The sequence below is a fragment of the Callithrix jacchus genome, chromosome 11 (assembly GCF_049354715.1).
Source record: "Callithrix jacchus isolate 240 chromosome 11, calJac240_pri, whole genome shotgun sequence".
NCBI classification, from domain to species: Eukaryota; Metazoa; Chordata; class Mammalia; order Primates; family Cebidae; genus Callithrix; species Callithrix jacchus.
Window position 1 is genome coordinate 85,471,956 of NC_133512.1, and position 13,995 is coordinate 85,485,950.

At 35.8% G+C, this 13,995-nt stretch overlaps 1 protein-coding gene across 2 annotated transcripts in view; it reads left to right on the top strand.

The window, feature by feature from the left end:
- Positions 1-13,995, top strand: part of MDFIC (MyoD family inhibitor domain containing) — an 88,814-nt gene that overhangs the window by 9,738 nt on the left and 65,081 nt on the right. For both annotated transcript variants that reach the window (XM_009002727.5, XM_035254186.3), the window contains exon 3: positions 10,031-10,153. In XM_009002727.5, the coding sequence (XP_009000975.1) occupies positions 10,031-10,153 (123 nt within the window). The remainder of the gene's footprint in view (positions 1-10,030; positions 10,154-13,995) is intronic.

The following is a 13,995-nucleotide window of genomic DNA, read 5'->3' on the forward strand; positions in this document are numbered from 1 at the left end:
AGAGAGGAGTTCAGAATGACGAGGAGGAATCAGTTTTGTCTGGGTTGGACTGCTAGTGACCCTACTTGAAGAACACTACAGTTTGTAGGGATTTTTGGTGAGAATTGTGCCGTGTTGAGCCCTGAAAATAAGGTACCCTGTGGTCGAGCAGGTGACAGGCTCTCTGAAACTAGGTGTCAAGAGTATGAAAGAACCAGCTTCCTCCCCTTACTTTTGCCACTCCAAGGCATAATCCTCCTATTCTTTTTCATGGTCAATCAGCCCTGATCTTTTGGGTGTTTATAAACAGACCCAACTTTTGGGTCTCTATAAACATAGTTCTTTTTTTTTTTTTTGAGACGGAGTTTTGCTTTTGTTACCCAGGCTGGAGTGCAATGGCGCGATCTCGGCTCACAGCAACTTCCGCCTCCTGGGTTCAGGCAATTCTCCTGCCCCAGCCTCTTGAGTAGTTGGGATTACAGGCACGCGCCACCATGCCCAGCTAATTTTTTGTATTTTTAGTAGAGACGGGGTTTCACCATATTGACCGGGATGGTCTCGATCTCTTGACCTTGTGATCCACCCGCCTCGGCCTCCCAAAGTGCTGGGATTACAGGCTTGAGCCACCACCCCCGGCCTAAACATAGTTCTTATTTCTTTCATTACCCAAGCAACATATAAGATCTGAGGGGTTGTACTATTTATTTCTCACTGGGATACAATAAAATTATTCAGCATGAAAAAGTATAGGAGTTTACAACATAAAATATCTACAATGTTCAACTATCAATTTTTCATTAATATTCAAAATAAATGTAATTCATATTTCAGCTAAGGAGTAACGTATTTAATCCAGAAAGTATTTTTGATTGGAGGGTAAAGAGGCTGAGGCACTGCTAGTGGGTGTAGAAAAGAAAGTGTAGATTGAAGAGAAATTGGGAAGTTGTTACTAGCAGGATCTGGTAATTGATTATTTTGGAATAGGCGACATAAGACGAAAATACAGAGTTGAAGGTGATTCTGTAACTACTGTTAGCTAAGAGACAGACAAAGAAACAGGCAGGGAGAGAAGAAAAGTGGTGATGAATTTTGGGAAGTGTTGAGTTTGAGTTGCTAAAGATATATTTATGTCGAGTGAAAACTTCAAATCTGTACCTTAGGATAGGTGTCAGGGCTAGGATAATGGATCTACAGGTTATCTTCCTGCAGGTTACTGAAACTGGAATTTGAAGAGACTGCAAAGATGGTACAGCCAGAAGAATATAGATTATGGTCTTAGAGGAGAATCCAAAGAACTCATTGCTCCACAGCAAGGGTGGAGAGGGCCTTCCATTCCTTTTTATAATAGAGTATACAGACTGACAGTTAAGGGATCTGCTATAGATATGGTGTCACTGGACTTTGGCCTCTTTCATGATAGTTTTCTAGACAAGATTAAGAAGGCTATTGTACCTGTAAAACTGATTAGAATGTGATGCCTCTGAAAAACCATCAAATGAACTGAGCATGTTTAGCACAGACAAGATAGAAGAACATGAGATACTTTCTAATATGGCACTGTCACATGGAGAGAAGATTACACTTTGATTTGTTTACTTGGTTTGATTTTGCAAGAAGCAAAATATGAAGAATCAGTGACAATTTTAGGGTAGTAGATTTTAGTCTAATGTGAGGATGGTCCAAATAATTAAAACTCCCTTAGTGGAGTAAACTATTTTCTGAAGCTATTTCTCTATCCCTGTAAGTATTCATACCTAGTCCTTGACCTATTCTTGGAAATGTTGGATGTTGAATGTTTTCATCTGAATTTATTTTATCAGTTTGTTCAGAGGGACCTCTAAGAGCTCATCTAACCCAGATTCCATAAGCCTATGAATATTTGGCTTTAGTTTTAGCATATTGTTTGCCTGAATAAACATAACTGAACCTGTATGTGAGGAAGAAGGAATTTACTGTGCCTAAGGGTCAATCATCCTAAAAAAAATTACTCTTAGGATAAGGAACAGTAGGTTTAGATGTAAAAGGTGCAAGAGACTAAGATGACTGTGATGTGTCCTGTTTCTTATATCAGGTTGCTCTTATCTAAACACTTATTTTCTTTTTCACTTTAAAAAAATATTTTTATCACACTTTAGGTTCTGGGGTACATGTGCAAAACATACAGGATTGTTGCATAGGCACATACACTTATTTTCTTAAGTGAAAAATATAGAATTCTTCCTTCTCCCTTCATGTATTTAGAGCCCTGATTTATTGAGATGTATTTTAAATGATTGCCACACTCTGTACCTATTCCTTTGCATATTAATACTCAATTGCATTTTCATATAATTTTGTAATTTGTTTTCCAATTTCCCATGTGCATATTCCATTCCTTTTACTTACACCAAACCTATAGTGATTGAGCCAATGTCATTTTCATCCATTCTTTTGAGTCTAAATATACCATAAGCTTCTAAATAGATAAAAAGCCCTTCAAAGGGATATATTTTAGATCTTGCTCAGAAGCCTTATTATTTTTCAAAATACTGATAACAATGAATTAATTAAGTTGATATAAGCATTTGATTTACTCAACAAATATTTATAGTGTATGATTTTATAACTTCCTTGTGTTTGCAAAATCTTTAAGTTTTATGCATATGTTCACTCATCTGTTTAAATGCTTTGGTTATCTTAACATGCATTTTTGGACAATGAGATTTTAATCCATTTTAGAATGTTAGACAAAGCAGGCTGGTTTTGCAATGTGCCTTAAAGGTCATTAGGCTTGATGGTTTTTTTTTTTTTTTTTTTTTTTTGGATCAGTGAAGAAGTAAAATTCCAGAGCCTCAGGTCTTCCTGAAAGCTGCCTTATCTTTGGTTTTTTAAAGGTTGCAGTTGGGAAACATTTGTAGAATTTCCACATTATTCTGAACTGCTGGAAAAATACAGACCTAGATTTTTTTTTACTTTCCCAGAGATTTTAGTCTCAGATTACTTGAAATTTCATAACTAGAATACATATTGATCATCTGTAATAATGCTGGGTTTTTAATGGGAGAATAAATATGAAATTGTTTAAAGCAAGTTTGTTATAGATAAAGGAGGAATGAATATAAATTTCATATCAGCAATAACAACATACATAATAAGCAGATTATAAATGATCTGTCGTAGATTATCATCAAATATTTTTAATTGAAGTATATGAGAGCTAACATGCAAAAGTCTCAGAATTTAAACACAAAGAGAACGATTTACGCTCCTTTATATAAGAATATAAGTAGATTTCACGCTGATGAAGTTTTATAAAGATTCCTGCCAACCGACATCATTTGTATTAGCCTTTCTTGAAGTAAGCAAATAAAGTATGGATAACAAGTAGAAAATGTATTTTTCTTTTTTGTTTTTGTTTTTCTGGTTTGTGAATTTACACATATTTCTGATTGGTTCAGTAGACTATTTGAGGTGGCTTATAAGAATACTTTTTAAAAAGGATTAAAACAGAATAATGGAAAATATAAGTAGACTAGGACATCCAAGTCTGGGGAAATCAGAATATATAGGTATAGGTTGTGGGGTCAAACAGAGTTATTTAATTTTGTATGTAGATGTGCATTCAAAAGAAAACTTTTGGGGGATATACTTTTTATTGTCTATAAGAGAAAAAATAACATACAGCTACTCAGAGGACACAATGCTTTTCCTTGTATTCAGCCTGGAAACGTACTTATTGCCTGGTTTTTCATATAGGGATTACTGAATGGATAATGAAATGGAGGCCCTCACCAGCCTCTCTATTATTTGTTTATAGCATGTTTTTAAAAGGTGCTTGTTGCAATAACAATTAAATTAATAATAATAACCAGTGTGAATGAGCTGTTACTCTACATCAGACACTGTGCTTTTCTGGCTTGATTTCATTTATTTCCACATCCACCTTACGAGGTAGAGACAGTTGTTACTCCCATTCAAAGATGAAGAATCTGACAAAGATTAACTTGCCCAGGATCTACATCATTTTTGGTGGACACAGGTACCCTGATTTTAGATCCTGTGCTTTTAACAACTTCTCTAGTGCAGAGTACAGTTTGGGAATAGTCCCTCTGTCCCAGAGACACTAATGAGAGTCTTTTTATTTGTCAGGAAGTATTCAACTATCTGGACTTTGAAGTGGCAATATTGCCCCCAGTTTTTGGAAAACTGTGGCGTGTACAGAAACTTGAAGCAACATTCTCAGGTTCTTCTGCTATTATAATACTATTTATGAAAAGCATTTAGCTATGGAAATAATATTATTGCTTGATTAAAAATTGATAGAAAAAATCCCTTTTCAATAGTTTAAACAGTTGTCTTATGTAAAAGGGAAAGCTTACTATTTTCACCTACAAAGAACAGAACTAAGGCTAGTTATAAATGACTTAATAACAGATTTATGTTAAAAAATAACTTATTAATGCACCAACCTGACGAGGAATAAAAGGTGTTCTGTTGTGAAGTACCAGTCCTTGAAATTTTGGAGAATGGCTAAGTATCGCAGTAGTCCCCGTCTTGCAGCTATCTAGACCTTTCTTCCCCGGGTGGGTTATGAAACTAGCTGAGCTGCAGATCTTTTCCAACTCTGGATTTTATCATCCTGTTACCAACTGAATATCTATCTCTGAGACTCTGTTTTCTCATGAGTTAAAACTGAGCTAAGTTTTTTTTTCTACATTACATTGTTGATGGTTCTGAAGATCAAATAAATGTTGTATATTTAAGTCCTTTGAAAACAATTAATACTGTAATTGTAAACATTCATTAATTTACTCTTTCAACAACAAAAAACATTTTTTAAAATTTATGTAACAACCACATATTAGCTGAGTAGCTATTATATGGCATATATCATATTTTATATAAGTTATATAATTTAATATTAATACTCTTAGATTTTTCTCTCTTGCTAATCACCATCTGATTATCTTATTCCCCAACTATTGGAGACAAGTAAAACTACAAAATTTTAAATTTAGATAATGCCAACTAGGTAAAATATTATAGAATTTTAAAGTAAATGGAAATTCTATTTACTTGAATATTTTTCATTCTCCTTCAACAGGAATAATTGAGATTGGAGAAGATTATTTCTTACCATTCATCCACTTCTTTAGAAACAAGAAAATAAAGGGTATTGATCCTATAAGATAGATAGTCATTTCTGTGTAGGATATATTGTATTTAAATTGATCATTAGGAACTCTTAGTTTTTCCATTTACTCTTGCTCAATTCATGTTCGTCACTTTCTTTGAGAATTAATTCAAATCCAATGCCGTACAATGGCTTTTCTATGATTTCTTCTATTCCATTCTAAACACTCTTCCGTGTCCATATGAGATTTGGCTCTATTGTTTAGCCCTTGTGCAGAATCAGATTTGCAGAATTTTAGAGCCGGAAAGGACTCTGCATTCATCTACTTCAATGCTGTCATTTCCTGATGAAGAGGATGAAGACAATGAGCCTCAGTCACACAGCTGGTCAGCCTTTGAGCCAGAATTAGGAGTTGTTATTACCTTCTGTTTTGTAGTTGTTTGATTGTTTATGTGTGTGTGTTTGGTGTCTCCAGCAAGAGGATATTTTGTCAGGGACCTAGGCTTTATTCTCATCCAAAGGAAAGTAGTCCTTCCTCACTTGTTTGTCCAGAGTGGGCATACTAGGATGCTCAGGAGCTAGCCTTTTGGAAGGAGATGCCCGTGGTGTTCAACTATTCTTTGATCTATTACTATTTTTACCGTGTCTTCAGTTTTTTTATTTTAATATCTAAAACATGTTTCTTTTATCCCATTATTAGTAGAATTGATTAGCATTGTATATTATTTAGATTTTATATTCTTTTTTTTGGGTGGGGGTAGCGGGGTTTTGCTCTTTTTGGCCAGGCTGGAATGCAGGGGCGCAGTCTTGGCTCACTGCAACCTCCGTCTCCTGGATTCAAATGATTCTCCTGAGTCGGCCTCTCAAGTAGTTGGGATTATGGGAAGGCACCACCATGCCTAACTATTTTTTTATATTTAGTAGAGACAGAGTTTCACCATGTTGGTCAGGCCAGTCTCAACCTCAGGTTGTCTCCCATCTTGGCATCCCGAAGTGCTGGGATTACAGCCATGAGCCACTGCGCCCAGCCAGATTTTGTATTCTTAATAGTTGTCCTTACATGGAGACAGAAATAAATACGTCTTTATTAGTTGATTAGATACAAATCTATTTTCTAGTACTTGGAATACTATGACAAAGGGCTGAGTAGCAACATCTGTATCTCAATATTTGATATACCTAAGGTTTTTTTTTTTTTTAAATATAAATAGCTTTGTAGTGTAAGATAAGAGTTAACTTGGAATAGTGCCCCTCGAACATGGTCATATATCACAGTGATATCACTCCCCCAGCCCCACACAAAAGTGAGTTGAAATCTCTTAAGTTGGGCCTGTGCATCTTTATGTTTAAAGAGCTGTAGAGCAGTTCTGACTCAGGGAAAGTAGAGGACCAGTGGCTCAGAAAAACAGCATTGTTGAGATAATGAAGGCCCCCCTTTTAAGAGAAAATTCCTACACTGGGTTGGGATGTAGGCCTGTTGGACATGTAAATAGAAATCTTGTAGAAAGTTATAGACTGATTTCATTCATACATGACTGAAATCACTGGATTGCCTATGGATTGTCTTTCAGGCCTACTTACTAGTTGAGTCGCAACTACAAACCTCCATTATCCAGAATGAAATTAATTAAACAAGGGCTGAATCTGTTTCTCATTTCAGAAACAACACAGAAAACCTATATTGATAATAGAAATTGGTTACTAGAAACTTCCATTTTGTTACTGTAATGAGTAGTGGCTGACTCAACCCATTGAAAGCTTTAGTAAGGTTGGTTTTATGTTTGGATATCATGGTACCCATCTTATGATTATCTGTCAATAAGTCCTGCTCTCTCAAGAGCATTTCTTCAGTGGTATATGTAACTACTCACCATTTATGAGACTGCCATATGTGTAGTTAATTGAAGTTAGTAATAAGTAAAGATATATTAATAAAATAATATGTATAAATTAGAAAGTCACAAAACAGTCAAGTGGTCACAGTTTAGTTCATACAAGTGGAGAACTGGCAAGCCAATTTAAATTTTTTATTGGGAACCTTTTCTGAACTTTGGGCTTGGTGCTGTGGATCACAGCAAAAACCTGAGGCCAACTTTTGAGCCAAAATGTTTAGCTTTCAAGAGACGCAAAGTTGAATAGACAGAGTAGTGAATTAACAATAATTGCATATTTATTGAATATAATCAGACAGAGAATGATAGATTTTTTGTTTTCACCTGAGAAGGACACTGGGAATCACCTAATTCTGGAATTTCACAGATAAGGAAACTTTTTAAAAAGTGTGATAAATTGTCCATTAATAACAATTTAGAGCAGGAAGAGCTTCATTTTTTGCCTAGAGTGGGTTACATAGTTGTACATTTATCTGTATATGGACCACATGGCATTTTCATTTATTCAGTGGAGAGTTGAGAAGGTCTGTGTTCAGCACTCAAATATTGGACATGATTCAAATATGAGTCAAGTGTGTCTAGAGGCTTTATTCATACCTATTTTCTTTTAGTCAGCAATGCTTCATAATGCCTTGGTTTCATGAATTAATTTTAATGGAATTAAACATGAACAGCTCAAAATTATATAATTAATTTCATTCAGCTTCAATTAAAGTTGCTAATTGAATCAAGCCTACTTGCATGACACCTGGCGGCAGTCAGCCACATAACAGTGGCAGCAAGTATGTAGGACTGTGCTGATGAGCTAGTTCATGTCTACTAGTGAGTTTCCATGAAAAATCTCTTTTATTGATAATCTCAGAATGGCCTTGAGTTGACTGTAGCAGTGGAAGGATTTCTGGAGTTGTTTAAAAAAGTAAAGATTTTAATTGAAACTAACATCTCATGAAGATTACATTTCTCTATGATAACGCTGAGTAAATGTTACATAAATCTAGAGCATATTGGTTTAGCATGTTTTCAATTTATATTTTACTGCTATTTGAATATGGTTTTGTTTTTAAAAATCCTTGGAATTTAAGACCCCATTTTGTTCAGAGACCTTAGCCTCTGGACTTGGTCCTAAGTGGGTGTCTATCTATTTTTATGTGTTGAAATTTGTTTCATGGTAGAACTTTTTAATTGTTGTGAAATCCCCATGGTACATGAAAAAGTTTTGCATGTGCAGAAATTTTTTCCTTCCACTGGAAATGTTAACACGGTTGACTAACAACTTCTGTTTGAATCTCTTTCCTTTCTTTGCTTCCATGGCTTGACGTAATCCAGCTTTTCTTACTTCTCTAACTTCTTCCTAATTGTACGGACTCTTCTTGGTACTTGGTACTCTTTATGATACTTCTTAATATAGTGACTCTTTTAGTGAGCTCATTAATTTGAATGGCTTTGGAAATCAAGTATAGAAAGATGACTGTTTCTAGCTCTAACCCTTTTTCTGACTTGCAAATTCAAATGTCCAATACTGAACTCATCCACTAGACTGTAAACTACTCCAAGAAGGCCTGGGCAGCATTTCATAATTTGTTGTATCCTCATCACCTAGCACAATGCCTAAACAGCTACTGTGCAAAAATATCTATTATTAAAAGAATAAATTGTTCTCCTGATTTCTAGGCTTTCCCAGTCAAGTCCAGACTGAGAACTTGGTCATATCCAACCCCATCTTCCTTGATTATCTCTACAAATGCCTAGTTAGTGTCTCACATTTAACCTCTGTTCCATCTTTTTATCCAGTTAATTAAACTCTTGTCAACTTCAATATGGGCTTTGCTAAGTCTCTCTTTTAGCTTCCCTTACTGTATTCTCCCTCTTACATGTATCTATACTCCAGTGGAATCATCTGAGTGCAGCCTCTTCTCCCTCAGTTGAAATAGAATCTTTGGTAGTGGTACCCAGGAATATGGGTGTGGCCAGAACTGATAATCACAAGTTTGCACAAGTTTATTAATCTTCCTAAGGCATGGCTCTGATAAGGCCATAAAGCTTCAGTGGCTACTTTGACTTATTTTTCTTGCTTTTGAATTACATCCAGATTTCTCACCTTAGCATTCTAATATCCACACAGTGTCTCTAATCAAACCTTTACAGTCTTATCTCCTAATTTTCCACTCACAGTACTTCATAGTCCAGAGAGTTGGAACCTTTGCCCAAATGCCTGCTTTTGGAGTTTGCCCGTGCTGTTCTTCCACTTTTCTTCCAACTGTACTTTTTGAAATCCAACTAATCTTTTAAAGACTATTCAACATGTACCTTTTTCTTCATCGCTTTTCTTGATCTCTGAATCCTGATGAGTATTTTTTCTTCACTCGAACCTCTTTAGTGCTCTGGACCTCTCATAGCATGCATTTTAGCTTGTTACCAGTTTGCTTTTGGCTTGACTTATGATCCCCAAAAGACTTTACATTTCCTTACATATTGCCTTTCCCCCTGAGAATGCATAAACCCACCTGCAAATCTTTCATCCTAAACACCCACTTCTTGGAGGATGCATTATACAGTCCTTTACTTTTTCCTCACTTTTTACAGAGAGAATGTTATACTTGCTTTCTATACCTCATCTCTACTCAAATCACTCCTCATTCAGCTGCAGGCTGACTTTCGTCTCCACCACTCATCAGAGCCTCTTCTCTTTTGCTCCTTTCTCTGCCGCTCCACCCTCTACATGCATGGACTCACTCACTTTCAACCTTGCTATAATCTTTCCACATTGCTCTATCACTGGTACATCACTTGCTGTGCTAAAATTACTTGTAAACGTTAACAGATCATTATTACCATGAATGTCTCTGGTTCTTTAATGTCAGGCCGATAGTGGGTCCTCAGTAAACAACTGTTACTGAGCCAATAACAAGCAGCAGTCAATAGAGGAATACCTGTTTATTTCTTTAAATTATGGCAGACTTTGAAGCATTTAGAAAAATCCATATACTAAACAAAGAAAAAAATATGTAAAATTCAATTATAATAACTGTATCTTTTTTTAATTCAGGAAAATGTGATAAAGACAATACTGAGGAAGATATAATTCAAGCTAGTGATAGCCACTTCACACATGGAGAGATGCAAGACCAGTCCATTTGGGGAAATCCTTCAGATGGTGAACTCATCAGAAGTAAGTATTTTTAGAAAAATTTTGAGTGATTTGGGGATATGACTATGATAATATATTCTCTGTTAATTGTTCCTGATAATTCTGCTGCTCATCATCAACAGTTTATCTGAAAGTGGTTTTATTAGTATTTTCAATTACAAAGCTAAAGCTAGGATATAAATAATGCTATCAGTGTACTCTTTTCTTTAGAAAGGAAGAATTGATCCGTTAATATTGGACTCTATTCTCAGAGAGATTTAATCAAAATTCAGTTCCTTTTTGAGTAGCAACTAAGCGGAAGTCAAACAACTCTTAAGTATATGTGGATGGAGAAACTAAAAAGAGAAAGCTGGAGCTAAAAGCTACTGTGGTTTCTGTTCTTCTGGCTAACTGACTGAATTTCTTTACAATTCATATTTTATCACTGTTGTTAAAATTTTTTTCTGATATTCTTCTTCCTAAAATTGCTGTGTAGAATACATACAAAAGCTTTGGTCTGTTTTCATGTTACTCTTTGAATGCCCTGCAATACCGTGTATTTTGGGTGCTGTTCAGAATGCGGATTCTGCGTCAGGTTCTGCTCTTGAGCTCCTGGAGCTTACATTCTGGTCACTAACTTCCCATAGGTGTATTCAAGATGTATTTGCCATACAATGAATTATTCTACACGTAGGTGTAAAGATTGCTGCTAGGTCACATCTGGAAGAGCATGGGAGTCAATCTTTTGATATTGTGCTTTACAGGAACTAAAGTACCATGTTTCCTTCTCAGCTTTTCAGAGTGGATAGAGGATAATTTACTTCTGGGATCAAATGTTTATTTTATTTTTAAAAATTTAATTCTTTAGCTTAAATAACTTCATACTAAAGACCCTTTTCTCTCTTCCATATTACACTTTGAAGCTTAGAACATTTATTTCCTCTCTAGAATACCACTACCTGTCCCTAACTGAAAACCAAACAAAATAAATTAGAAAAAAAGAAGGAAAAGAGACCAACTTAGGAGAAAACAAGCAACAACAATAAAAACACTATTGAAGGAAATTTCCAGGTTTCAAACAAAAGCTCTAAAAATGAGTATGTTTTAGTTTAATTTTAGGACCATTTTGGAGAAGGGAGTAGGAAGGAAGGAAATGAGACTCAGAAATTAGTAAGGAGGAAGATTTATATAGCTTTATCCAAAGAATCAAATAAACATTATTTCAAGAAAACATTTATCTCAGAAACATATATTGGTTAGCTTTCATCTAATATTGACTCTGCTATTGTGAAACACATGATTTTGTGGAATAACTGGCCTGTTTTGTCTCTGATTTCCTAGCAACCAGAGTTAGCACTAGAAGTCCTAGAGACAATTTTACCTCTACCTGTTGGGAAGCAAAACCGTTTTCTCATATTTTTTCAGTAGTAACAATTTTAAGTGTGTGTTTCATTTAATTGATTTATTTTCTTAATCTCTTTTCCTGGGGCCCACAATAGGAAAATGTGAGTAAGATTTCTTAGAACAGCAACGAAAATACAAACACTATTAAATAAGAATATGGAGAGTCATGCTAATGAGTTAAATTTGTTTGTATTATTTGGTGAAGCTCATGTTAGTCATAGAATCCATACCATTAAAAAAAATGAATCAAGCCAGTTATTTAATTGCTTAAGTGGGTACTGATCAAATATATTGTAAATTGCATGAGCTTCTTTACTATGATAATGATGTAGCCTATGCCACGGGACTTTGGAACATTCCGGAACAACTATCTACTTTCCTACTAATAGTCACTGAAGGAATGAAGAGCTACAGAAATTTATAGCCGCATCTGAAAGGGCTGCTGGGAAAACTGACAGATGAATGGATATACAAAAGACTGGCCAAAGATAGCAATGCCACTGCTGACTGAAACATAAGCCTGCAAGCATTTCCAAATATTTATGGGTGACATCTGACTCTGAATTTTGAGTACAGATTTCAAAAACTCCATTTTTGTTGTTTTCCCAGTCACACGTTTCTAGACAAAGTCTGCTTTGTTGGATCAACAGAAAAAATTTGATATCTGGATTTGCAGAAGTGGAACATTTTATATCATCTTTAAAACTGACTCAATTCTGGATAGCATTTGAAAGTTCTGTATTGTGGTGGCCTCTGCTATTCCAACTCCTTTGATACTAAACTCTCAGAACTGCCTGATTTTCCCTCTTTGGCCTTCCCCACAGAGTCATTGGCCACCTCAGTGCAATTTAATGTCTGTCTGTCTTAACTCCGAGGTTAGGAAGAGGTGTATTTTCTTCTTGCTTAAGCATTTGCACATTTTGGGGGCCCAGTAACTCTTTTGTAATAACAATAGGCCCTGGAAAAGGAGACTCTGGCTCAGAGCTCCATGGGAGGAGGGGAACATCTGTGGTGAGTCAGGCCTGGGCTGGCTCCCATTTCAGGAGTCCTGTGTGGCTCTCTGAGCACCGTGGAAGAGGCTGAAGAGGCGGACAGCTGGCTCTCACGGAATTGATATTAGTGTTCCCACTGTAGTGCTAGTTTGGCTGAATAGAGGCATCATCAGAAAAATGAGGCTGGCCGGGGTGTGGGAACATTATCAAATGCACAACCCGCTCTTTTTCCAAGCTTCCATGGGGCAGCTCAGCTGCATACTCAAGAAGCGAAGGAGAGACACGCCGTCGAATGTGACTTCTTTTTCTTTATTCTTGAAAGTGGCTAGTGAGGGCTGGCAGCTTGTGTCTCCGTTGTCCCGGATGGCTGCTGCCTTCTTTGCTGGACATTCAGGCATAATTTATAGGGGACTGTTAGCTGTCAGTGTAATGAGGCTGTTTTTACTTTTCTTTGCTGAGAATAACTGAGCTCTGGAAAGTCAAGGGAGTGTCTGCTTTGGAAATTGTATTCTAATTAAAGGGTGTATTCTCAGGCCTTATAAGGGATATTCAAGCTGAGAATAATTTCCAAATTATTCTGTGAACTTAAACCCTGACCTTAGTAGACTCCCTGCTTAGACTCACACTTGGCTCATGCTCTACACAGAAGTTTGCACTTAGTCTGCTTTCCCTGGTCCACCTAGAAAACATTTCAGGTGGCAGACCTGGGTACTGTGGTCTTTCAGGGTGTGGATTTCAAATTGGTTGCCCTTGAATTGCTAACTTACTAAAGAGAATACATTCTGGAAGTAATAAATAAAAAGAAGAAACCCATATGGAGCTAAACATTTTGAATAAATTAGGCCACACACAATCTGGTCAGAACATGCACATTTTGGTTCTCTTTCATACGAAATTTAAATTTAAAAGGACAATTCCACCGACTTAAATTTGTTTAAAATCAAATTAGTAAAGAATTAAAAACAGAAATTTTGTGAAAAACATTTATAACTTGAAAATCTCCTTTTTAATTTTACGACTTTTTAATCCCTTTTACAGTTCAACAGGCTTTACATTCTTAGAATATATTTTGGTGTATAATTTAATTTCTGGAAGTTGGCTTAAATTTTGGAATTTGTAAGAGCATCAGCTAAGACTTGGACTTTTCCCCTCAGATTAGCATATATGATATTGTATATAATTTGAAGCTATGCCGTGTTTTAATAATCACTATTCCTCTGACTTGGTAAAATAAATGTTACAGTGAAGTGACACCCTCAATTAATATTAATTTTTTTATTTAGCCCATAATATGCATAAACCAGTAACAGGCAATAGGCAATATTTCATGTTTTACTTAGACGAGAAAAGGAACAGAAGCAACATTTTCATCTCAGTCTTTGGGGGAATTTCTAAGGTAGGAAGAAGTGTGTATCTGTGTGTGTGTGTTACTGCGCTTACACTCAGGCATGTGTAATGTTTTCATTTAATTTAGGTCAAATTCTACTA